Genomic DNA, 27,265 nt, shown 5'->3' with positions numbered 1-27,265 from the left:
ACCATCCAGTCTCCAGGGTCGAGGGCAGCCAGGACCTGAGCCAGAGTCAGCATTTTTAACTTCTGCTTCCGGAGGAAGCGAAAGACTTTCCGGAGGTCCAAGATGGGGCACAGGCCCCCTGTGTCTTTCTTGGGGACCAAAAAGTAGTGGGAATAACAACCACTTCCTACTTCCGGCCCAGGAACGCACTCTATGGCCCCCGTGGCCAAGAGGGCCGTGACTTCCTGCTGGAGAAGTACAAAGTGATTCCCCGACATGCTGTGGCACCGAAGTGGCATGACTGGAGGGGAGGACTGAAAGGGAAGGTAGTAACCCCTGCGGATGATCTGCAACACCCACTGGTCCAATGTGATATCGTGCCAGTGGGGGAGGTGGTGGCGGATCCTGCCACCCACCAGCGTGGGGTGCTCCACAAAGCTCGTATTAGGAAGGTTTGGAGGTAGAAGCGGCGGAGGTGGACTGACCCATACGCTGATTCCCAGACCCGCCCCTGCGGAAGCCACGTCCGCGGCCGTGCTGAGGATGGTTTTACACAGGCTTGCTGAAGGAACGTGCCTAGGCGCCTCTGCCGTGGCCAAGAAAGGAACGAAAACCAGAAGTGGCCGGGCTTTTTGCGGAAAGACCCAAGGACTTGGCCGTGGCCCGCAAGTCCTTAAAACGCTCCAGTGCACTGTCAGCCTTAACTCCAAGCAGGCGAGTGCCATCAAAGGGCATGGAGACGAAGCACCACAGTTGTAGAAATCGCCCTACCCAGTGAGTCCGCGGTGTCCAAACCACACCGAATGGCGAACTTAGCCACATCCTTACCCTCAGCAACCACTTGGGACAGCACAGCGTGGGTCTCCTCAGGACACTGAGGCAACACCAGCGCAACCGTATCACACACCACCCAATAAGCAGGCGGTGGTCACTGACCGCAGCCCCAAACTGGCCCAAGAGAACAACCGCTTACCGAACAGCTTCTTAGAGTCCTTATCAAGTGGAACCGTGGGAAAGGCACTCTGTGACGGCGAGGCTTGGATAACCAGGCTCTCAGGCGTAGGATGAGTGGTCAGTAAAGCGGGGTCACCAGGCGCCGGGCGGTGACGCCTGGAGACATTCTTATCCACAGGGGCCCCTGTGGCTGGCCGCGACCAAGTGCTCAACAAGACATCAGTGAGGGAATCGTTAAATGGGAGCATGGGCTCCCACGAAGTGGACACCGTCTGGAGCACCTTAGTGAGGAGATTAGTTTTAAGGGCCACCGTAGGTAGATCAAGGTTTAGAACCTCAGCTGCCCGACGGAGCAGCATCGTGTAGGAGGCGCCCTCCTCCATGGTAGGCAGAGGAGAGGCAAACCCTGGGTCAGAGGAGACGTCGAGGTCGCCGGCGTCCTTCAAGTCATTTACCCAGTCCTGCTCGGAGTCACACTGACGAGCAAGAGGGTCCTCGGACCCCTCCCAGTCGTCGTCCACCTCTGTCACATGGGGAACAGGCCGCGGCAGCAGAGCTGGGGCCGGAGGAGGAACAAACGGCGTCGGACACGGCACCGGGACCAGCACCGGCAGGAGCCAAGCCGGCGCTGTGTCCCAGTGCAGATCCCAGGCCGGAACAAAATGGTCCTGGAACCTGGGCAAGGGCAGGACAAAGGGCACCCATTGCGGCACCGGGGGCGGAGCTGAGAGTGGCGCTGGGGCCGCAGCCGGCAGCGCTGGACCTAGTGGCGCCGGGGCTGAAGCCAACACCACAGGATCCTGTGGCGCCAAAGCTGGATCCACCGGTGGCCCAACAGGATCCGTACACGGGACCGTGGGGCCCGAAGGCGCGCCGGAGGGTGCCCGAGGCCTAAAAAGGTGGTCTATGGTAGCAAGAAATTCTTGCACCTGTTTGTGAGTCGCCGAAGGACCCGGGTAAGGCGGGTAGGCCGTGGGACTTCCAGGCTCCAAAGAATCTGCAGGGACTTCCAGGCTCCAAAGAATCTGCAGGGACAGAACTCCTGTCCCCCTCGTCCGCATCCGAGGACCGGTGGGGGGAGGGGAGATAAGGATTGAGAGCGAACTCGCTTCTTCGACTTCTTTTTGTGTCGTCTCTTACTCGAATCCGAGGGCGAAGACTTGGAGCCCGAGGAGCGACGACTGCGGCCCCGCGAGCGTTCCCGGAACGGTCCCTGGACCGGGAACGGCACTGGGATGGGAGCCGGACCTCCAGCAGCTTCCGGCGCCGCTCCCTCAAGGCCTTCGGGGCCATGGCCTGACAGTCACGGCAGGACCGGGAGTCATGGTTGGTCTTTAGGCAGTAGATTGCAAATCGGAATCCTCCCAGTTCCGATTTGCAGAACTGGGAGGATTGGTGGGGCAGTGAGGAATCTATAACTAATCTATGACTCCTACAGATATATCGTTACCGAAGGTAAGTAACTTGTTCATCTGAAAGAGACAATTAGTTCTGGATTTCTCACCTTAGAATAGATACCCCAGCAATACCAACCCAGGTGGTGGGTCTGCGAATCAAGTTCACACCAGAAAGTCCTGGAGAACTGAATGGTTGAAGAAGCAGTCTCTCCGGACTTGGCTGTCCAGGAAGTATTGTTTGGTAAACTTGTGCAGCGAAGCCCATGTAGCTGCCTGGCAGATGTCAAGAAGAGGGACTATACGTCCCAAAGCAGTAGTGGCTGCCGTCGCCCTGGTGGAACAGGTACGCAACCCCACTGGAGGTTCCTTTTTCGCTATGGAATAGCAGATTTTAATGCAAAGAATGACGCACCGGGAGATGGTTTGTTTTTGCCTGGCCCGACCTATCTTGGGGCACACATAACCGACAAAGAGCTGGTAATCCACCCGGAATTGTTGGGTGCGATCCAGATAGAATGAAAGCACACCTTTTGGATCCAGAGGATGGAGCCTCTCTTCCTCCTATGAAGAATACAGCAGCGAAAAGAAGGTGGGCAAAGTGAGGTTCTGTCCTATATGGAAAGAGGTAACCACTTTGGGAAGGAAAGAAGGCTGAGTGTGGAGGGCAACCTTGTCTGGATGAACAGCCAGGAAAGGAGGCTTAGAAGAAAGGGCCTGTAGCTCACTCACCCTGCGAGCAGAGGTGATGGCAACCAGAAAGGCAGTTTTAAGGGTTAAGAGTCTGAGAGGACAGTTATGTAGCGGCTCGAAAGGAGCACACAAGATAAGAACCAGATTCAAGTCCCACTGGGGCATCACGAAAGGAGTTGGAGGAAAAAAGTGAGTAATGCTCTTAAGTAAGCAATTTACAATAGGGGACTTGAAAAGAGAAGGCTGGTCAGGCAGCCGAAGAAAGGCCGAAATTCACGAAAGATAGCCTTTGAGAGTGCCCAGAGCAGAGCTTTGCTGGGCCAAAGAAAGAATGAAGAGTAGAACTTCTGAAAGGGGGTTGGGGAAGGGGGGGGGGGGCAGAAAGGGGATCCACAGCCTTTGCTGAACACCATGCCACAAACTTGTTCCATCTACAGGCGTATACTGTTTTAGTGGAGGGACGCCTGGTTGTCAAGCTAACATTACAGACTTCAGGGAGAAGGTCGAAATCTATCAACTGTCGCCGCTCAATCCCCACGCAACGAGGTGGAGGCTGGACTAGTTTGTGTGGAGGACCGTCCCCTGCTGCTGCGGCAGAAGATCCTCCCGAAGAGGAAGTCTGATCGGAGGATCAATGACCATGTGTAACAGCTCGGGATACCAGACTCTTTGAGCCCAATCTGGGCCCACAAGAACAAATTGGGTCCTTTTGTGCTTGATCTCTTCGGCACTCTGGGGAGAAGTGGTATAGGCAGAAAGGCGTATAGAAGAACGCAACTCCACTCTTGACGAAAAGTGTCGCCTAGCGAGTGCCGCCTTGGAAATTCCAACGAGCAGAACTGATGACATTGTGCGTTTTCTTCGGTGGCGAATAGATCTAACCAAGGCTCTCCCCACTGCTGAAAGAGACATTGCACAACTGAGTTAAGACACCATTCGTATTCCATCATGCACTTGCAGCTGAGTTTGTCCGCCCTTGCGAGCAGAGAACCTGCCAGGTGTTGAACCACCAGGGATAAGCCCTGATGTTCCAGCCATGTCCAAAGGCAGAGAGCCTCTTGATATAGGACCCACGACCCCACCCCGCCCTGTTTGTTGCAGTACAACATGGTGGTGGTGTTGTCCATGAACACCTGCACCACTCTTCCCCGAACAGAGGGTAGGAATGCCTTTAGTGCAAGACGAATTGCAGGAAGCTCCAGAAGGTTGATATGAAGCCCGGACTCTGCCAGAGACCAGAGGCCTCTGATCTCCACCTCTCCAATGTGGCCTCAACACCTCAGCAGTGATGCATCCGTCACCACTGTGAACTCTGGTTGGGGAAGGCAGAGGAATCTGCCGTTGACCCAATTCCGGTTCGTCAGCCACCATTGCAATTGGTGTGCAGTGCCCTCCGAGATCGGGACGTAATCGGAAAGATTCCCCTGATGCTATGCCCACTGGAACTTCAGGTCCAATTGCAGAGCCCGCATATGCCACCTAGCATAGTCCACCAGCAGGATGCAGGAGGCCATGTGGCCCAGCAGCCTCAGGGTCATTCTGACCGAAACCCGGGATAGAAGCTGAAAGAAAGATCGGAATCATAGCCCAAATATTCCAGACTCGCTGCTCGGGAGGGTAAGCCCGAAACTGCGTTGTGTCCAGAACTGCTCCGATGAAACAGAGCTACTGAGAGGGACTCAGGTGTGACTTCGGTGCGTTGATCGTGAACCGTAGTGAGTGCAGAAGATCGGCCGTAGTCTGGAGGTGGGAAACGACAGCCTGGTGCAAGCCCGCCTTCAACAGCCAGTCGTCAAGAAAGGGGAAGACTGGAACCCCTGATCTGCGCAGATGAGCTGCCACCACCGGCCAGGGTACGGCTGGGAGCGGTCATATCCTCCGATTATCCGGTGCGCAGGGGGACGAGACAAGGTTGTTCGCTGTCTCCCCTGTTGTTCGCCTTGGCGATGGAACCTCTTGCGGCACAAGCGCGGACGGGGGCGGTGTACGGCGGGGTTAGTTGTGGGGAGGAGACGCACCATATCTCGCTGTACGCTGATGACCTGCTGTACCTGGAGGACACCGGCGACGCTCTGGAAGGGGCTATGGGGATGCTGTCAAGCTTCGGCAGGCTCTCGGGCCTCAAGGTCAATTGGACCAAAACTTGTGTTTTCCCGATGCGGGCAGATGTGCCATATTCCCCTCCCACTGTGGATGTGGTTTGGGAGGCTACGTGCTTCACTTACCTGGGGGTCCGGATATACCACGATATCGTGAACCTGTTGGAAGGTAATATAGGGCTCTGAAGGGGTGCATGGCCTTCTGGGCCTCCCTCCGGCTCTCGGTGCTGGGCCGGGTCGCGCTGTTGAAGATGGTGGCTCTGTCCCGACTGCTCTATTACTTCAGCACCCTGCCGATCTGGATCCCACAGCGGACTTTCAAAGAACTGAAGAGACAGGTTATTGGCTTCCTGTGGGGGACCGGACGGCGGAGGGTGGCCTTGACTGCTCTAATGCGGCCTAAAATCGAGGGAGGACTGGCGGTCCCTGCTTTTGAATTATACTACCTGGCGGCACAGCTACAAGTGCTGACACAGAACGTTGCTAAAGTGTTCAGAGGCCTGGAACTGGAACGGGGGACCGGCATCCAGAGGCACGTCCTATCTTACATAGTCATGCAACAGAAACTAGACCTGAGAGGCTTATCCATTGAGGAGAGAAGTCTTCGATTATGCTGGCAAAGGAGCATGAAGAGAGCGAAAGCGGCGCGACCTTATGCACCGGAGATCCCTTTGGGGATGCTGACGGCGTTGCCGCATGGCGGTGACTGGTCCCCGTTGGCGGAGTGGGAAGAGCTGGGGCTGCAGATGGTGGAGGACCTCTACGTCGACGGGGCGCTGGCCCCCTTCGAGGTTTTGCAGGGGCAGTTTGGCCTCCCGGATGGGAGTTACCTCCTGCATGCAGCGGTGAGCGCAGCGATACAAAAACATTGGAGGGAAGGGTTGGCGGAACCTACCGCAACCCTGACCTGCCAGTACGTGGTGATGGCGGCGGGAACGATTAAGGCGGTGACCTGCCTCCATTCTAGACTGTTGCAGGAGGGGCTGGATCCGCTCACGGCATTGAAGGAGCGGTGGGAGGAAAGCATAGGCAAACCCATTCCGGACACGGTCTGGAGCCACATCATGCGGAGGACTTGGAAGGGTAGTGGGAATGCCCGTTTTCAGCAGGTGCATTTCTTCGTCCTCCATAGGGCATATTTGACCCCGGGAAAGATTAAACGATACTTTAAGGTGCGGGATGTGGCTTGCCCGAGATGCTTAGCGCTGGGGGCCGAACTAGACCACCTACTGTGGGGGTGCCCGAAGCTTGGTACGTACTGGGCTGAGGTGGGGGAGCTTTTGAATGCAGTAACTGACCGGGAGGTGGAGTTTGACATGGCGGCATGTTTACTGCTTTGGTTCCCTCACAATGCAAAGACGAAAGTGACGAGCAAATTCATTGACTTAGGTCTCATGTTGGCCCAGAGGGAAATTACATGGCACTGGAAATCCCGGGAGGGCCCATCAGTCGGGCGATGGATATCCGAGCTGCTGAAATGGTCTAGATGCGAGAGTGTGCTTACAATGCGGCAGGCCACCAAGGAGGATAACGAGAAGGGGTTGGAGTGGGTAAGGGCCTGGGAGATGATAGTACAAGCTCTGCAGGACCAACGGCTGGAGCGTGCGGAGCGCGAACGTTCGGAGAGCGGAGTTCCTTGAGGCTGGGGAGACTATATGCAAACCCCGATGACTAGCACGCATTAGTGTTAGGATCCACTGGTAGGGCCCACATCAGCAGCAGTTGGGTGGGGGGGGGGGGGGAGTTACTGGGGTATGGATGTAGTGTTACGACGAGGGCCGGCAGGAAGGACCCCTGATTGCTGACCGCCGGGGAACGGGGCACATGGGCAGCTCTCCTTGGGCACCTAGTAGGTGATGAGTGGCAGGCCTTAGGCACTGCTCACAGGGGTGGGCGCAGATGGGGATGGAGGCTGCGGACACGGACAATACTAGTATCAACCGCGTCGAGGGGTTGCTTCAGACAGGCGGTAGTTGGATTTGGGGAGAGAATCTGATAGGAATAAATGCAGAGGCTATAATAGGACATGGACCAGGCTTTGCTATGAGGAGATCGTTATGATCACATGAATCACTGTCTTAACACGCCGCCCGGCCCCCGGGATGTGGGCTAAACGGCTGTGTGCACTGCTATAACGAGGGGTGTGATTTGAGATTATACGCGGGTACCGGTTGCCCTAATGGATGTTTTGTTTATAATGCTGCAATAAAAACATGTTAAAAAAAAAAAAAAAAAATGAGCTGCCACCACCGTCATCACTTTCTTGAACACCCGAGGGGCACTGGTAAGGCTAAGGGGTGGCAGGGTAAACTGAAAGTGCTCGTGGCCTACTGTGAACCGTAGGTAACGCCGATGGGCAGGCAGGACGGAGATGTGAAAATAGGCATCCTGCAAGTCCAACGCTATCATCCAGTCTCCAGGGTCGAGACAGACAGGACCTGAGCCAGAGTCAGCATTTTGAACTTCTCCTTCCGGAAGAAGTGATTAACGTGCCAGAGATCCAAGATAGGATGCAGGCCCTTGTCCTTCTTGGGTACCAGAAAGTAGTCGGAATAACAACCACAACCTACTTCTGGGGCAGGAACGTGCTCAATGGCACCCTTGGCCAAGAGAGCCGTAACTTAATGTTGGAAAAAGAGCCAGGTGATCCTCCGACATGCAATGGGTCTGAGGTGGCATTGATGGAGGGGTAGTCTCGAAGGGGAGGGAATAGCCGTTCGGACTATCTGCAAAACCCACCTGTCCGACGTGATGTTGAGAGAGTGGGGGAGGTGATGACGAATCCTGCTGCCCACTGGCAAAAGGTGGCCCTGAAAGGTCGGACTAGGAGAGCTTGGAGGCTGCTGCAGAGGGGGCGCTGGTGGACTGGCCCACCCGCTGGCCACCAGACCCACGACAGTGGGTCCCACATCCCCGGCCGCGCAAAGGCTGGACAGGTTGGACAGGTCTGTGGCTCTGAACGGAACATGGTGGGGCATCCGTTCTGTAGCCACGAAAGGGGCACAAGGGAGACTGCGCAGGGCGGGAGGTGGATGTGAGGCCTAAGGACCAGGCCGTAGCCCTGGCATCCTTAAAACGCACAAGCGCGTTGTCCGCCTTGTAGCCAAACAAGCGAAGGCCTTCAAAGGGCATGTACAAAAGAGTAGCTTGCACATCACCCGAAAAGCCAGTAGATCTCAACCAGGCGTGGTGTCTAAGGGCTACTGACGTGGAAATCGTCCTGCCTAGTGAGTCGGCGGTGTCCAGCCCACATCAGATGGCGAACTTCGCTACGTCTCTCCCTTCAGCAACTGCCCGGTAGAGCACGGCCCGGGCCTCCTCCGGGCAATATGGCAGCACCTGCGCAACTGTGTCCCACACTGAGTAGGAGTAATGGCCTAAAAGACATGTGGTGTTCACCTACCACAGTCTTAAGCTGGAGGAAGAAAACATCATCTTCCTAAGGTGGTCCAGCTTCTTGGATTCAATATCAGGAGGTGCGTTAGTGAATGCACCCTTCAAAGTCGAGGCTTGGACTACCAAGCTCTCAAGGGTGGGATGGTGAGAGGAAAATGGGTTCACCCGGGGCTGGGTGGTGGCGTTGGGCAATCATCCTATCCACAGGAGCTCCTGTGTTGGGCTTGGACCAAGTGCCCAAAAGGATGTCTGTGAGGGCCTCATTGAACGGCAGCAGGGGCTCTGAAGACACCACTGCCGGCTGAGGCACCTCAGTCAGTAGGTTAGTCCTGACCGCCACCGTAGGAAGATTGAGGTTTAGGTGTTCGGCTGCCCTACGCAACACCTTTGCGTAAGATGCTCCCTCCTCCGTAGCCACGGTAGGGGGAGAAAGCATGTCAAGGTCTGGGGAGGTGTCCAGACCACTGGCATCAAGCAACTCCTCTCTCAAGCCCGGCTCCTCTAACTGGTCTGCAAGAGGGTCCACAGACCCTCTCAGACCTCTTCACCCTCACCTGGTAGCGACTCAGGGCGGTAGGAAACATTAGGGGAGAACGGGGGTATAAAAGTACCGGCCGGCGTCGGATGACGTTGGTCCGGCTCCTTGTCTTCTTCGAGGGGAGGCTGGGGCCGATGCCCGCTGGGGACACAACAGGCATCGGAGTTGGCCGGGGTGTAGTCACTGGATTTGGTGCCAGAGGTGTCAAGAAGTCGACTGGCGCTGATCCGGATCCAGGCCTGCATCCTTCGGGGCCCTGCGGCACCGGAGCCGAAGCCGCCGGCATCGAAGGACACTTTTTGCATGACATTTAATGCACTTTGACCCATTGGTTCCAACCTGAACACCCCTGCAACACCCCCAAATTTAGTATTTTGGGGCGACCCTGATCCTTGCCTTCTGATATACGAGAAGAAGAGAGAAGGGGCTTACCTGTGGCCAGAGTTGTGCCAATCGTGGGTACAGAGGTACAGTTTTTGGTAAGAACACATGCCCTAGGAACCTGATTTGCAGGGGCCCTGGGCTCAAAGTCAAACTGCATTAAATGTCACGCAAAAAGTAGGGGATAACCTTGCAAAAAGGGGCACTTTCCTACAACCGACAAAGATCATTTAAAGGCGCCCACGGCAAGGCCTTGCCTGGCAAAAGACAGGATGATCAGAAGTAGATTAGAAACTTTAGCCTGCAGTGGAACAATCGGACAGTACTCTCAATACACCCTCTAGCTCTGCCCACCCTCCCGAATAAATCAACTTTGTGGATAGACGGATGAACGGCCAAGATGACAACAACTACTTCCTCAGGGAGGTCTAATCTGATGAGATGGTTTCGCCCAATTTTCAGGCATGACGGTGTAGTTTGTGGAGCTTTACTCTGCACAGGGAACCAATAGGGAATTCAATTTCATGTCTGGGTGAGTATTAAGACCACCAGCACTTTGAAGGTCTAAATGCAGGGAAGTATCAGTTCAGGTGGGAGGACAATTTTTATGATATCCTCCTCATCATCATCAAGCGGTACATTCTAAAGGTCCGGATTGACGTTTTATTCTGAACCAAATATAATCCTCAAGGCGGAAGAAAATTGCTACTGAGGCACATGTACTGACAAAATCATCCCACACCACTAGATGCACGATTATCTTGTAACAAGATACTGTGGGACATCTAGCTGAACTGTATGTCAGATCAGAGATTGGTGTTGTAGCTGGTCCCTGGGCCTTAGGAGCCAGGGAGTGCCAGAACTGGTGTTGAATTTGTCAGAGGCGCAGTGCTGCTGGGGGGCGAAAGAGTCTTGATGCAGGGCTAACAGGCGCAGTCTTTACCGAGGAAAGCCATGCAGGTTTAAGTTCGGCTGGGGGCCCCGGTGGATCCAAGCCATAGGTACTCCAGGGTGACCCAGAATTGTCTGTAAAGGGTGAAATGTTGCCTACTTGAAGGCCTTCACCTGCTACGGAGTCAAAGATGCCTAGGAAATTCAGGGCACAATGGCTCCAACTGTGGAGGGTGGGCAGGTTTAGGCTTTTTGAAGAGTCAACTACACTATCTCTCCATGGGTATGAGCCACAGGGGAGACAAGGTCCAGCTCGTCTTCTTGTGCTTATGCCTAGACTTGAATTTCAACTTTGCTGTGCACTTTATCGGATTGAGACCGTGACCAGAAACTGAAGCATGCCAGTCGGTACTACGCTGAGGACATAGGACACATATATGATATCTAAAACAATTTGGTGTCATATCCCTTGGCTTATACTCCTATTCATTGCAAAAGCAAATTAATTATTGTTCTGGAGGCCTACACATTTTAGAGATGTTGGATGACTTCTGACAGGCTCAGATCTGCCAATTCTAAAGTACGAGTTACTTATCTTCGGTAATTATGTATCTGGTAGAGACAATTCTAGCCGCAGATTCCTTCACGTAGAATTATCCCCTGGCGTGAGACTGGATCCGGAAACTTTTTTGCCACAGCATCCCTGCGCCCCAGGGGCGGGGCGACATCACACGACTCCGCCCAGGCGTCGTCCACGTACGAGACGTCAGCGAGGTCACATAAGACCCGCCCCGGCACGCCTACGTCTGTTTTCTTCGGAGAACTTTTCTGCACCACAACGCGAAACCACCAGATAAAAAACTGTGGAAGCATGGGAACAGTGTGCGAAGAGCAGAACCCAAGGGCAGGGAAAGAAGAAGGAGAACAAGCAGAAATCTGCGCAGTCACCCTGCCAGCACATAGACAACCTCCCATCCTGGTGCCCCGGAGGCAAAAAACATGCGTAAAAGTCATGGCAAATGTAGTAACCCCCCCCCCCCCCCCCCGCCCCCCCACCCAATCCTAAGCAAGAAATGGGACCAGTCCCAAGACAGACAGGGACAACAAACCTCCAAGTCACCCCAACCTAGAGGGCAACCACCCACAAGGGACAAGGGCAAGACCAGGCCTGATGACCCTTAATCAGAGGATAGCAATGGAAGGAAGGGAGGGAGAACAGGGATAGAAAGCAATCCCCCCTGATCCTGGAGTAGCCAGAGCAGCAGGGCACCGGAGCACCGGAACCCCATCCTCCAAAGGACCAAAGGAGGAATGAACTGCCCCCAGACGGAGCCACCCGTCAAGAACAAGGAAGGCACTCACAGGAGACACAGCCCCCCCACCGGGAGGCGAATACCGAAGACCAACCCAAGGGTCCTCGCAGAATAGGGGAGGAAGGGCGGGCCGTGAAGGAATCTGCAGCTAGAATTGTCTCTACCAGATACATCGTTACCGAAGGTAAGTAACTCGTACATCTGATAGAGACTACTAGCCGCAGATTCCTTCACGTAGAATAGATACCCTAGCCATACCCCCTGGGAAGGAGGGTCTGCGAAAGGACTCCACCAGCCAATGCAGAACAAAGGGCCCCACAGAGGACCAGATCTGTGGACCAGGTAGAACCTCGCCCCTGCTAGGCCAAGGGAACCCCCACAAGCAGAACCCCACCGACCCCAAGGGGATGTAGGAGGGAAAGAAGTCTGAAGAGGCTCGTACACTCACAGCAGAGGAACCAAGGGCAAGGACAGAGAGGCCGAAGCACTCCATTCTCCCCCCCCCCCCCTCCAAGGCAACATAGCTTCCGCCCAATGCCAAGACAGGAAAAGCAAAAGAAGAAGAAGCCTAGAGGGCCCAAGTAAACGAGAGAAAAGAAGGCAAACCCACTCCACATGGAGAGCAGCCTGCCAGCCAGAAGAGCGCCGTCAGTCAAAGCCGCCAGAAGCAAGAAGAACAGCCCGAGGCCCCAGGAAGGTCGAGTAGGCGACGCCTGGCAAGGGAGAACACAGGATCATTCCAGACCTCAGGACAGGAGCAGGGCCGCGCACAGGACCTCAGGAAGCAAAAGCAACCTACCTAAAAGCCATGAAGAACAGGCACCCGAAGGTGACCAGAACCCTCTAGCAGAGCGCAAGCTATATGACAGCTACCGCTACCCCACATAGGGTACGTTAAATCCCAAGATATGGTAACCCTCTTTGGAAGAACTTTCGCAGCAGAGGAAAAACAAAAGCCACGGGGAAAAAAACACCCCCGTTGAAGGCGTGATAAGCAGTCCAAGCAAAGCAGAAGGCCCAATCTAAGGGCCAAGTCCGCGCAACACCTCCTGCAGAACCCACACACAATCAACACAAGGGCCGTCCAGCAGCCAACAATGCCAAAGTCCCAAGAAAGGACGTAAACGGCCAGAAAACACACTCCACAGCCAGAACAACCGGCCTAAGAAGGTCCAGAACCAACCCAACTCAGAAGTCACTGAGGAGGGGAAGGAGGAGGAGGAGGGGACGGAGGAGGAGGAGAAGGAGGACGGAGCCCTGCCAAGAGCCTTTGGATGGCGGAGTTGGCCGGGGCATGGAACAACAGGCTGCCATCAAATGGAAGGTCGATGAGTCGCTCCCGAATATTCTCAGGTAATACTCGTCCCGAAGCCAATCATGGAGACAGAGAGCGACGTAAGTCCACCTGGCCAGACTCCTGGGACGCTGCAGATCCCAGAGACTCAGCAGAGTCCCACAAATAGGAGGAGGCCCTAGCCAGCACACACAAGGTGTTAAGGGCTCGCAGGGCAGCGCTGGTCGAGGCGAACATGTTGCGTCTCCAAGAGTCCAGCCAGCGGGCCTCTCGGGACGGCGGAGTCATCAGTGATGGCAGGGAGGGAAAAGCAGTCCACAAAAGGGGGCTGGCGGCTGAGGAGTGAAGGGAAAGACATGCCGGGCACGCTGTGCCGGGAGGTGCTGGTGCAGAAGATGCTGAGGACACCGGGTAACCTGAGGCAGGATGCCTCCAAGCCCCCGTCAAGGAAGAAAGGAGTGAGCCTTCACAGGGAAGCAAGACTTCCCTCCCACCAGAGCCCTGGTGGAGGATCTCCAATAGATGGTCCGCCGGAATGCCCACAGCCGTGGACACCGCGTGAGCGGAGGCCGCACCCGCCTCCGTAGGGCCCCGCGGTGGAAAAAGCAGCTCCTCCATGGGTGACGGCTGCAAACTAAGGCGGCCGTCCCCGAGGCCAAGGGCGACAAGCAAGGACCAGGCATGTTAGTCAGAAGGAGCCGAAAAATTAGGGACCTGCCGCTCTTCCGACGAACACTTCTGCCTCAGGAAGGGCGGGGAGCCGTCCTTCGATGCCGGTGAGAAAGACACCACATGGCGACCAGTCTCCCGGGAGGACGACACCAATATACATCCTGCCGTCGGAGAAGAAGCGTCCGAAGACGAATCTGCGGTACGATTCCTGCGCAGAGCCGTAGAGTCCGCTGCTTGAGGCAGGACGTCGGCACCATCCGGCGTCACCAGACAAGGTACCTCAAAGTCAACCCACACCGGAGACCAGAGCGGAGACCGGAGTAGAGCTGGAGCCGCAACGGCTCCGGGGTGGCGCCGGAATGACGCCAACCCAAACCCCGCCGAGGCACCCCCCTGCGTGGGGGAACGAGACGGGCCTGGGGAGTGGCACGAAGCCCTCCACCAGCCCCGGCCTAGAAGGAGGCGAATATCACTCTGCAACCCATGTGGCGGCGCCAGGGACGATTCAAACTCCGACTCTCCCTCCGACTTGGCAGCCGCCTGTGGGGAGGGACGAAAGGGACCCGGAGAGGGACGAGGGGTCCTCCCTCTGCCTCGACCTGGAACGGGACAAGGAGGGTCCACCGACGCCTGTGGCTCCGCACGGTCCAGCTGCTACCAGCGCCGTAGCGGCGTCACCTCGGCCTTAGACAGGACCACCTTGTCAAAGGACCGAGAGGGGCTCGGGGATGCGACCCGAGCCCCGGCGACACCACAGGGACCCATGCAGGAGTTTGCAGCAAGGCAGACACGCCGTGGCCTGAAGGAGGTGCCCCAGAGGAGCCGCACCCCAACACCACCACATCCTCCAAGCCTGGATCTGAACCAGTCGGCGCCGGAGCCACCGGCGGCGCCGCGGAGGGCCCTGCATAGGGCGAGGGATCCGCCGACACCCCAGGAGGGGAAGGAGGAGGAGATGCCAGCGAGGCCTGCAAAGCTGCCGCGTATGTCTCCATTTGGACTCTCGACGCCCCAACATTGGGAAACGGTGGATAGCATGACATGTGGGGTCGCATCACCCGCAGAGAGTCCACGCCCCTGGAAGGCCAGAAACCAGCCCCTGGGGACAAACTGCGACACTTACCCACCAGGGAGCGACGCTCACGTGACATCGGAGAAGGGCGAGGACGACCACCACCGAGGGGAGGACGGCGACCTGGAGAGATGCGCCAAGAGAAGTTTCAGCCGGCGCTCCCGCCGCGGCTTCGGCTTCAACTGTTGGCACGCCGCACAATCTGTGGTGCCGTGATCCTCCCCCAAACACCACATACAATGAGGTGAGGGTCCGTCGCAGACATAAGACGCCCACAAAACGTGCAACTTTTGTAGCCCGAAGGCATTCGCACACTGTTTTACCAAAAGGAAATGTAAGAAAAAGGGGGCCCTAACAAGCACACGGAAAAGGAAAAAACTGATGTAGGCGCGCCGAGGCGGGTCTTATGTGACCTCGCTGACGTCACGTACGCGGACAACGTCTGGGCGGAGTTGCGTGATGCTGTGGCAAAATAGTTTCCGGATCCAGTCTCACACATGGGGATAATTCCACGTGAAGGAATCTGCGGCCAGTAGTCTGTATCGGATATGTTTGTACAATGTAGAAACGTGATGCATCACCACTTTGACAGTAAGTGTTGAATCCAGTCCACCAAAGGATGGGCATGAGCCACTAAGGTCAAACTTAAATGGCTTGGTGGCTATTACCATGGGGGAAGGGGGCTAAGAGGACTGCTGCCCTCTGAGCTGCCAGTCAGACTCACACCTATGGCCATGAAAAGACTGGGGTATTGGTTAGGACACCATCTTTGCCTGTAAGCCAGTCCTTTAAAGTAGCTTTTGAACATTTTGAACTGATACAGGCAAGGCTTTGGCAGGGGTCAACAGCCTCAAGGAGTGTACTATGGCTCTACTTTCTTTAAAACACCACAAGGCAGAATCTGCTTTCTCACTGAAAAAGTGTGAGCATATCCAAAAAGTGGCATGTAGATCTCCAAAAAATCCTGTGGAGCACATCCATGGTTATCAGCAGAGCACAACACTAGTGCCAGCTGCCCCCCAGGAAATCAATAGCATCTAGGTCAGCACAAATCACATATTTCGCACGTCTTGTCTGTCATGAATTATCTAAGCCAAAGAGGCCTCAAGGTCTTCCTGGAACGACTGCAAGATCTCACTGGCCATGTCCAAGCAGTCATGTGTGTAGCAATGCATTCAGCATGAACCATTTACCGAACACAATGACAGTGTAGCTGAGGAGAACAAATCTTTGCCAATTGCATAAATCCACTTGGACTCCCTATCCCAAAGGAGTTGTGGGGAATTAACTAAGGTTCACCTTAGTGGTGGAAGTATGAACCACAAGGCTAACTGGAGCAGGACGTTTAGTAAGAAAATCAGGATCATTAGGAGCTAGATTGTTGTGCATTGCCACTTACATATTCACTGGTGGGCAGGAATAAGATTTTGACTAAGTGTCTTCAAGGTATCAGTGAGGGCCTTGCTAAGGGGGAACAAGAGCTGATCGGTGGCTGGCCCAGGTTGCAAAATGTTCTTAAGGTTAATTAATTTGGTCTTGACTAAAGGCAGCAGCAAATTCAGGAGTCAAACTCTTACTTAGGGGAAGAATCATGTGGTTGTAATTTTGTAGCATGAGATCGGTCGAGATTGAGTTTAAGTTGGTGCGGTGTCAGACATCAGAATAATTGGAAGGGCTTGGAACAAGTCTGCACTATAGTCAGTACAGAGGAAGGTCAGAAGGCACAGAGGTCGGAACTTCCAGTGGCAACGAGACTGAGGGCTGCTGCTGTTCCTTGGGAACCGAAGGGGTATCAGACCAGAAAGTGTCACAAAAATCAGTTGCAAGGCCTCCTTGAAGGCTTCAGTCTGCAGCAGCATCTCTGATGGCCCAGGAAATTCTAGGCATGCCAGGATTAGTTAGGGAATTGGCTCTGTATAGATAAATTAAGCACCATTATAGTCTATTAAATCAAATACAATCTCATTTTGTAGAGCTAGTATTCTGTAGTCAAATAAATGAATGAGCTTTTATGTGTGATAATCAAGTAAAAGGAGGCTCAGTGACGTAAACTATTTACCCAAGATCACAACATTTTGTTAAACGGAAACCAGGATTAATACCAGGTTTTCTGGTATCACTTTGTACAAATCAGTTATTAAACAGGTTTCTATGTGTCATTCCTTTTTACATAAAACACAGTTTCTTTCAACTCTTTGTCCATAAGGGTACAGCGTGGGAGGCAGGCATAAGACACATGAAAGCTCGGCTCATTCTGGGCTTTGGGTTCAAAGAGGACATTGAGCAGAGCCAGACCTCTGGCTCAAGCCTGGATCAGGTTTACAGTAGCTTGTCCACCTTAATGCCAAACTATGCAGCTCAGTAAACTGCCACACCCTAAAATAGGAAACAAATGAATGGCGTTATAGCATTTCCTACATGACTTTAGTACAATATCGTGGATAACCGAATCTTACTGTGAATTTAATTCCGGGCTGTGATGGTCGAATACCCGAATGTTTGATTTCAAGCTTAGCTAACATGCAGCTCACACGCGATGGAGTAAACATCAAACAGATTTCACGGTCGGCACTTGGTTGAATAGAAATTTCTCGATTATGTGTCAGTCGCTCTTCAGGACCATACGTGTTATGAAGCTGCAATACAAGTAATCAACATTAGCATACAAGGCTAGTAACAAATGAGGGATTTCAATACGACATAAGGCAAGATGTAATGCACAAATTACTACTTGTATAACAATATATCTGAAAGAGACATTTGTTAGTGATAGATTCCTTACCTTAGAATATCCCCAGGCGTCAGTCTGGATGCGGAAAGTTTTCTGCTTAGCAGTATCTCTGCGCGCCAGTAGGTTGCTCCGCGCCTGTCACTGGGTCGTGCACGCCGGGACGATGTCACGGAGGCTACTTAGGCGCCACCCATGCGCGCTGTCAGTTCTGTATACAACTTTCTGCGCCGAAACGCAGAGTCAAGTGAGAAACCGACCTTTGGTGCATAAAACTAGGGCCCTAAAACGGGAAGACCTTAACCCTAGTAATCAGTTCGCAGAACGGGGAGGATGGGTGGGGAGGTAAGGAATCTATCACTAAATGTCTCTTACAGATATATCGCTACACATGTAGTAACTTGTGCATCTGAAGGAGACACGTTAGTGATAGATTCCTTACCTTAGAATTGATACCCCAGCAATACCAACCCCGGTGGTGGGTCTGCGAACGGGATTACACCGGAAAGTCACAGAGCACACAACGACCAAAGAAGACGTCTCGCCGGACCGGACTGTCGAGGCAGTAGTGCTTAGTAAACATGTGCAGCGAGGCCCACGTAGCTGCCTGACAAATATCCTGCAAGGGGACACCGCGTCTCAAGGCAGTAGTGGCTGCAGTCGACAAGGTCGAATGGGCACGCAGTCCCACAAGAGGCTCCTTCTTGGCCAAGGAGTAACAGGCTTTGATGCACAGAACGACCCACCGGTAGATGGTCTGTTTGTGCACCGCCCAATCTCTTTTGGCGTCCACTTAGCCAGCAAAGAGCTGATCATCCACCCGGAACTGCTGTGTACGATGCAGATAGAATGCAAGCACACGTTTTGGGTCCAGACGTTGGAGCCGCTCCTCTTCCCTTGAAGGATGCGGAGGCGGAAAAAACGTGGGCAAAGGGATGGTCTACCCGATGTGGAAGGGCGTGACAACCTTTGGCAAGAAAGAAGGACGTGTCCTCAGAACCACCTTGTCCGGATGAACAGAAAGGAAAGGAAGTTTGGAAGAAAGAGCCTGGAGCTCACTCACTCTCCTGGCAGAGGTGATAGCTACCAGGAAAGCCGTCTTGAGAGTAAAACGACGTAAGGGACAGTTATGAAGGGGCTCAAAGGGAGCGCACATCACAAAAGTCAAGACAAGATTCAAGTCCCACTGAGGCAATATGAAGGGCACAGGTGGGAACGTATGCGTAATGCCCTTAAGAAAACGGTTAACAACCGGGGACTTAAAAAGAGAAGGCTGATCTGGAAGCCGTAGAAAGGCAGAGATGGCCACAAGACAACCTTTGATAGTGCCCAGGGCAGGGCCCTGCTGGGTCAAAGAGAGAAGGTACAGAAGAACCTCAGAATGAGGGGCAGAAAGGGGATCCACAGTCTTAGCTGTGCACCATGCCACAAATCTGTTCCACCTACAGGCGTACACCGTTTTAATGGTGGATGCCTGGCTGCCAGGATGACATCACAGACTTCAGGAGGAAGATCGAAAGGTGCCAACTGTCGCCGCTCAATCTCCAAGCATGGAGGTGGAGGCTGGACAGGTTCGGGTGGAGGACCGTTCTCTGCTGCTGCGACAGAAGATCCTCCCGAAGAGGCAGACGGATCGGGGGATCGATGCTCATACTGAGTAGCTCACGATACCATACTCTTCGAGCCCAGTCCGGGGGCCCGGTCGCGCCTGATCTTCTGCAGCACTCTGGCCAGAAGTGGTATAGGTGGAAAGGCGTACAGCAGACCGCAGCTCCACTCGAGACGAAAAGTGTCTCCGAGCGAGTGCCGCCTTGGAAATTCCAACGCGCAGAACTGATGACATTGCGCGTTCTCTTCGGTAGCGAATGGATCTAACCAAGGCTCTCCCCATCGCAGAAAAAGACCTTGCACCACGTCTAAGTTCAGACGTCACTCGTGATCCACCATGCACCAGCAGCTGATCTCGTCCACCCTGGCGTTCAGGGAACCTACCAGGTGTTGAACGACCAAGGTAATGCCTTCATGTTCCAGCCACGTCCAGAGGCGCAGAGCCTCCTGACAGGGTCCACGACCCCACCCTGCCCTGCTTGTTGCAATACCACATGGCGGTGTTGTTGTCCGTGAACACCTGCACTACACTTCCCCGGACAGAGGGAAGGAACGCATTCAGAGCAAGCCGGATCACCCGCAGCTCCAGAAGGTTGATATGGAGCCGGAACTCCGCCGGAGACCAGAGGCCTCTGACCTCCGCCTCTCCCATGTGGACTCCCTAACCCAGGAGGGACGCATCAGTCACCACTGTGTGCTCCGGTTGGGGAAGGGATCTGCCATTGACCAAATCGCGATTCGTGAGCCACCACTGCAATTGCCGGGCCCTCCGAGATATGGACATGATCGGACAGGTTGCCCTGATGCTGCGCCCACTGGAACTGCAGAGCCCGCATATGCCATCTGGCATGCGGCACCAGCAGGATGCAGGAGGCCATCAGGCCCAGAAGCCAGAGGGTCCTCCTGACCGAAACCCGGGATAGAGCCTGAATATCCCGGACTCGCTGCTTGGGAGGATAAACCCGAAACAGCGTTGAATCCAGAACCGCTCCGATGAAGGGGAGCTTCTGAGAGGGACTCAGGTGCGACTTCGGCACACTGATGGAGAACCCCAGCAGATGCAGAAGGTCGGCCGTAGTCTGGAGGTGGGAGACAACTGCCTGGGGCGAACCCGCCTTCAACAGCCAGTCGTCGAGGTAGGGGAAGACTGACCTGCACAGATGAGCTGCGACCACCGCCATCACTTTCGTGAACACCCGAGGGGCACTGGTAAGGCCGAAGGGGAGCACGGCAAACTGATAATGCTCCTGGCCTACCGTGCCCGCAGGTAACGCTGGTGGGCCGGCAGGACGGGAATGTCAAAATAAGCGTCCTGCAAGTCCAACTCTACCATCCAGTCTCCAGGGTCCAGGGCAGACAGGACCTGAGCCAGAGTCAGCATCTTTAACTTGTCCTTCTGGAGGAAGCGATTGACGTCCCGGAGGTCCAAGATGGGGCGCAGGACCCCCTTGTCCTTATTGGGGACCAGAAAGTAGTGGGAATAGCAACCACACCCCACTTCCTGATCGGGAACGTACTCGATGGTCCCCTTGGCCAGGAGGGCCACGACTTCCTGACGGAGAAGCGCCAAATGATCCCCCGACATGCGGTGGTACCGAGGTGGCATGGCTGGAGGGGAGGACAGAAAGGGGAGCGAGTAACCTTGGCAGAATATATGCAGCACCCACTTGTCCGACGTAATCTAGCGCCAGTGGTGGAGGTAAACCCTGCCACCCACTGGCGTGGGGTGCCCCCTGAAGCTCGGATTAGGAAGGTTTCGAGGCAGAAGCAGGAGGGGTGGAAGGAGACTGTCCCGCACGCTGGTTACCAGACACGCCCCTGCGGAACCCACGTCCGCGGCCTCGCTGAGGCTGGGTTTGCACAGGCTTGCTGGAAGAGCGCGCCTGGGCACCCCTTCCCTGGCCACGAAACGAAACCCCGTTGTGGCAGGGTTTTTCGAGGAAAGACCCGAAGACTTGGCCGTGGCACGAGAGTCTTTAAAGCGCTCCAGGGCATTGTCAGCCTTATCACCAAAGAGGCAGGGGTGGGATAAACGGCACCCAGTGCTGGGACCGGAGCCAAGGGCAGCGCCGAAGCCGGAGCCAGCGGCATTGCACCTTGCGGCGCCGGGGCCCCAGAGCCGCGGGCGCTGGATCTAGTGGCTCCAGGGCTGGCACCGAAGGCGGTGCCGCCGGGTCAACAGGATCTGGACACGGGCCGCGGGACTCCCAGGCTCCAGAGGGGCCGCAGGGGCGGAGCCACTGTCCCCCGCGTCCGCCTCCGGGGAGCGGCGGGGGGACGTCGGAGAGCAAACACGCTTCTTCTACTTTTTCTTATGGCGTCGCTTACCGGAATCTGAAGGTGAAGACTTAGAGTCCGAGGAGCGACGGCCGCGGTCTCGCGAGCGGTCCCGCGAACGGCCCCTAGACCTGGAGCGGTAGCGAGAGGAGTGCTGGACCTCCAGCAACTTCCAGCACCACTCCCGCAGTGCCTTCGGGGCCATGGCCAGCAGTCCCAACAATCTCGGGAGTCGTGGTCGGTCTCCAGGCAGTAGAGGGAGACATCATGGGGGTCCGCCACCGACATATTACGGTGGCACGACGCGCAAGACTTAAAGCTGGGCATCCCTATGTGCACCAGGAGACAAGAGGAGAAGACAAAAAGTATCAAAAAGTGGTCAAAAAGTGACCGAGGTACGTGCTCAATCCGGATCTGCGCTTTCGGCGCAGAAAAAAAAGAACTGACGGCGGGCGCAAAGCTGCACAGCGCCACCTACTGGCGCGCAGAGGTATTGCTAAGCAGAAAACTTTCCGGATCCAGACTGACGCCTGGGGTAAGTAATCTATCACTAAGGTGACTCTTTCAGACACAACCTTAAGGGTTAAATAATTTTCCAGAGCAGAATATCAGCTAAGCTTCAACAATCATTTGTTTCAGGTTGCAAGATATTCAGCCAAAAAGGATAATACTAGCATATAGCAAGTCAAGAAAACTATCCCAATTACGATAGTAGACCTTATAACTTATCATATGTCAAGCTACAATGTCAGTCTGACAGAAAAAGCATTTAACTGACCCCAGTTATGACACCTAGGACATCATTCACATAATGACAGCCAGGACCCCAGTAGGGTACACATGATATTGTGTTGATGAGAGTGAGGTTATTACCACATGCAACACCAAGCAAAACTTTCTACACCCGGCGTCAATATGAATGCCAGCCAAAATGTCGAGGAAATTCCCTACTGCACTGTACGGTGTAAAGATAAAGAGAACCTAAGTTCCTACTGACGGCTATCTTATGGAGATGGCTGTGCATCAATGGGGTGCTAGGATTTAGGGTCAGGCAAAGGGGAAGTGGAATACATTGATAAAGGTCAGGTGACTTGGCCCTAACAGGTATGGGCCATTTCTACCCAAATGACCTCACACTCAGGGGGGTCTTACATTTTAATATAAAAAAAACGAACTTCAGATTGTCAACATCCTAGTGGGTGTAACATAACAAATACAGCTTTTTCTAGGGGGAAGTTGAGATAGCCAAATCCTCATTCTGCAAGTACTGAAACATTACTAGGTGAAAAGAAAGAAAACAAGTTACTTACCTGTAACTACAGTTATCCACTATTGGTATCTTTCATAGATTCACATGCCTGAATCATTCCCCGTCACCGAGGCGGGAGTCCCACGGTAAAATACAAAAGCAGTGCCTAAGTAAATAATAGTAGTAGGCTAAAAGAGAGCCAGAGGCCTAAAACCTAGTAGCCTATCTACATCATTATACGAAAAGAACTTAAAAACAGTTCTAGCCAATCAGCTACCAGCACCCTCTAGAACCCTCACAGCAGAGACAGTCCTCCTCAGATTTTCTTAGCACAAGTGGGAAATAGGGATCCCAATAAAAGAACTGTCTCGCCGGGGAGGAGGGTGAGTTCATGTGAATCCATGAAAGATACCAATACTGGATAACTGTAGTTACAGGTAAGTAACTTGTTTTCTTATCCAGTATTGGGGTATCTTTCATAGATTCACATCCCTGAATCAGAATAGCAAGCAGTAAGCCAAACAGTGTCATTTGCGGATGGTGTGAGACAGGATTCATAAATTGCCAAAACACATCCAGAGAGGCTAGAATATTAACAAGCTAATAATGCTGTCAAACCAACAGAATGCAGGTTTAAAAACAGTATGTATGAAAAACAAACTTAAAATATATATGTATATATATATATATATATATATATACACATATAAGAAGAAAAGCATGAAGTCCAAAACATACATTACATACATTGAATACATATATATATATATATATATATATATATATATAAAGAAAAACATGAAATATTGCATTATAAGTAAATCATAAATCTAACCTCAGTTTAAAAGATGTTGTAGTACGGCTTGTCCTACAGCTGTATCTTCCTGCAGAGCAGATTGCAGACAGTAGTGCTCTTCGTGAACGTGTGGACATTCTTCCATGTCGCAGCACGACAGATGTTTTCCAAAGTTACTCCAGCGCGAATAATGCAGTAGAAACTGCCATAGTTCTGGTAGAATGCGCCCTGACTTTTCTTTGTAAAGGTTTGTTGGCTTTGTCATGACAGAAATGAATTGTAGACGCCAGCCATCTGGCTATAGTCGCCTTAGTTACAGCAGTAGCACGTGTAGCTTGGCCATAGGCTATTAGCAATTGATTGGACAACCTGATGTCCTTAGTCTCTTGCAAGTAAAATTTTAGAAAACGTTTTACATTGAGTGAATGTAATGCTCGCTCAGCTGGAGTGGCTGGATCTGGAAAGAAAACTTTCAGTTTCACTGGCTCATTTAAGTGAAATTGAGACGGTACTTTAGGGATGAATTTGGGATTCGTCCTGATAGTTACATAATCCTTAGAGAAATGCAAAAAGGGTTCTGAGATGGTGAAAGCTTGGATTTCGCTAACCCTTCAAGCCGATGTAAGAGCTAGTAGAATAGCAACCTTCCATGTTAGAAATTTAAGCTCAGCCGTGTGGATAGGTTCAAACGGTCTTCTCATTAATTGAGCTACTGTGGATCTGGATGAAGTATTTGACCCCTCTCCCTTGTCAACATCGTGAGTGTTGGTACTAGACGGATAGGATTGTCCTGAGATAGAAGAAGCAACTCCTGGAACGAATATTGTCTTGGCCAACGGGGTGCAATCAGGATGAGACGGCAACCCTCCATCTTCATTTTGCGGAGCACTTTCGGAATCAATGGTATTGGGGGGAAAGCGTATGCACAAAGCCCTGACCATCTCATGGACAGGGCATTCCCTCTTGATCCCTGTTGAGGGAATCTGCTGGTGTAATACCGGCATTTCTTGTTTTCTCTTGTCGCAAACAAATCCAGTGCAGGTTTGCCCCAAACTTGGAAAAATTTGTTCACTTGCTTCTGCTCTAATTCCCATTCGTGACAGCCCGAAAGAGACCTGCTTAGGTTGTCGGCCAAAGTGTTGTGAAGGCCTTTGACGTGCTCTGCTCTTAGGGTTATCTTGTGTGTTGTAACCCACTCCCACAGCTCCTGAGCCTCCTGCGAAAGAGACAGCGACCTCGTTCCCCCTGCTTGTTGATGTAATACATGCTGGTTGTATTGTCAGTTCGGACCAGCACTGAAGCCCCCGCAATCCTCGGGAGAAATGCTTGCAGAGAGAGAAAGATGTTGCGAAGCTCCAATCTGTTGATATGTTGTTGACGGTATTCTTGACCCCTTCTTCCCTGGATCTGCAAGTCTTGGAGATGGCCTCCCCATCCCTCCATGGAAGCGTCTGTTATAATGAATTCTAGAGGAGTTGGCAGAAAAGAAAGGCCCGGAGCCAAGTTTTTCGTCTGAGACCACCAATGCAGAGAGTCTATCATGTGCGGTGTTATCATGATGGAGTCGTCGAACGACCCTACAGTTTGTTGCCATTGTAGATGTAATTCCTCTTGCAGAGGTCTCATTCTGAGTCGTGCTAACGGTACAAGGTTTATTGCATATGAGCACATCCCCAGAAGAGACGCAAACATCCAGACAGACAGACTCTTTTTGCAATTGATATTGCCAATTTTTGTAGACGAAGCGGACGGTCCTTTGACAAGAATGCTTTGCACTGTATGGTGTCTAGCATCGCTCCCAGAAAAGGAATCAACTGAAGAGGACGCAGTTGAGATTTGCTTTCGTTGAGAGAGGAGCCTAGGTTTGAAAATAGGCACAGGCATGCTGAGACGGCCTCTTCGGCTGCCTGCTTCGAAGGACCTTTGAGCAACCAGTCGTCTAAATAAGGAAATACTTGTATTCCCTGAGATCTTAGAGTCGCTGCTACTGGTGTGAGACACTTCCTGAAGATCCTTGGTGCCGATTTCAGTCCAAACGGAAGGACTTTGAACTGATAGTGGAAGCCAGCCACTGTGAATCGTAGGTATTTGCGATGCTTGGGATGTATAGGGATGTGAAAGTACGCGTCCTCCAGATCCAGAGAAGTCATAAAATCACCTTTGTTTAGGCAGCTCAAAACATCGGCCAGCGTAACCATCTGAAAACTTTTTTTCTTCAGAAATTTGTTGAGCTTGCGGAGTTCCAGAATCGGACGCCACTCTCCTGACTTTTTCTTGATGAGGAAAAATCGAGAATAGAACCCGGTTCCCTTTTGAGACGATGGAACCTTCTCTATTGCGTTCTTGTGGAGCATTTTTAAGGCTTCTTTGAACAGTAAGTGAAGACGAGGGGAAGGGGGACCATTGGGCGGGGTAGTAGGTGGTCGTGTTAAGAATTCCAGGGTATGACCGTTTCTGACTAGGTCGAGGACCCAACGATCCGAGGTGATCTGTTCCCACTTGTGTGCAAAAGTTGAAATCTTTGTGCCCACGGGGAGGGAAGGAGGAATGACTGGCGTCCTGCGTAAATCATTGTTTTCTGTTGGCATCGCGACCCTGATTGTTCGATCGCTTTCGTCCGCCCTGGCGAGAGAAACTACTCGAGGAAGATTGCCTGTGAGATGATCGACCATAAGGCTGTCTATATTGTGATTGATATTGCCTTTTTGCTGATTTTGATAACCTCCTCTTGATGCAAAGCCACGGCCTCTTGCACCACGGAAAGATCCACGTTTATATTGGAGAGCAGCCAATGATGTATCAGTATCTGTAACTGTCTTAATCGCTAGGAGGGCCTCATCTATACGTTTCCCAAATAAGGACTCCCCATCATAGGCCATGTCTATAATTTTTGCTTGTACCTCTGGCCTAAAATATGTTGCTTTAAGCCATCCTTGGCGCCTAAGTACTGCAGCACCAGCAAGTTGCCTAAAGTTGGTATTAGCAATGTCCAGAGCACAGTCTATGATCTCTGATGCGGCTCGTTCTCCCTCCAAAAGTATCTTCCTTGCATTCTGTTTACGTTCATCAGGAATGAGGTCTATAAATTCCGACAACTCTGACCACATCTGGCGGTCATAACGACCGAGTATGGCCAAAGAGTTTGCTGCTTTAATAGAGGTTGCCGCCATAGTGGAGAACTTTTTACCAATTAGATCTAATCTCCGTCCTTCCTTATCCGGCGGCGTTGATATCGGCGTAGCTGGATTTTTGGACCTTTGTTGAGCAGCTTGCGATATAGCGGAATCTGGTCAAGGATGACCGATTAGACAGGATGGCGTTTCCGGAGGAGCACGGTATTTTTTGTCAATACAAGGGAGGACAGCTGGAACGGAAGTAGGTGTTTTCATAATTTTTATTCCCTCATTCCAGATATAATCAATGATGGGGATCGCTCTGGTGATTTTTCTGTGCTCCTCTTTAAAGTCATGGAGGAAGCAATCCGTATGTTGCACTGTGACTGGTAACTGAAATCTGGTTGCGCCACGTTGCATCAGGTTGTGAAAGCCGCCAATATCCTCAGGAGGAGAATCCGAAGGATGAGGAATGGGTAGAGAAGGCATTGGTATAATATAGTCGTCCCAAGGATCCAGACTTGTGTCTTTATCAGGGACTTCACCCTCTTCGATCTCTTCCTCATCAGAGGAAATGGTATCATGGTGTGATTGTGGCCCAAAACCAGTAGGATGAGGTGGTGAACTCGGTATGTCCGTCTGCGGTAGTGAGTGTGACTCTTCAGCAGGTAAAGGTTGTAAATCAGGAACAGCCTGTTGTGGAGGAAATCGTTGGCGGTAATCCGCCAGCATGTCCTGGAGATCCTGTATAGGTGTAGGAGGGAGATGACTCGTTCCCCTATGATCCCAATCCCTTCTGGGATGTCTGTAATATGGTG

General features: G+C 52.8%; 1 protein-coding gene across 5 annotated transcripts in view; it reads right to left on the bottom strand.

Annotated features, from left to right (window-relative positions):
• The window catches only part of CEP192 (centrosomal protein 192), a 1,978,693-nt gene that overhangs the window by 741,585 nt on the left and 1,209,843 nt on the right, over positions 1-27,265 (bottom strand). For all 5 annotated transcript variants that reach the window (XM_085605862.1, XM_085605865.1, XM_085605864.1 and 2 more), the window contains exon 31: positions 17,133-17,312. In XM_085605862.1, the coding sequence (XP_085461988.1) occupies positions 17,133-17,312 (180 nt within the window). The remainder of the gene's footprint in view (positions 1-17,132; positions 17,313-27,265) is intronic.

The sequence above is a fragment of the Triturus cristatus genome, chromosome 5_1 (assembly GCF_964204655.1).
Source record: "Triturus cristatus chromosome 5_1, aTriCri1.1, whole genome shotgun sequence".
Lineage (NCBI taxonomy): Eukaryota > Metazoa > Chordata > Amphibia > Caudata > Salamandridae > Triturus > Triturus cristatus.
This window is presented reverse-complemented; position numbering and strand designations above follow the sequence as displayed.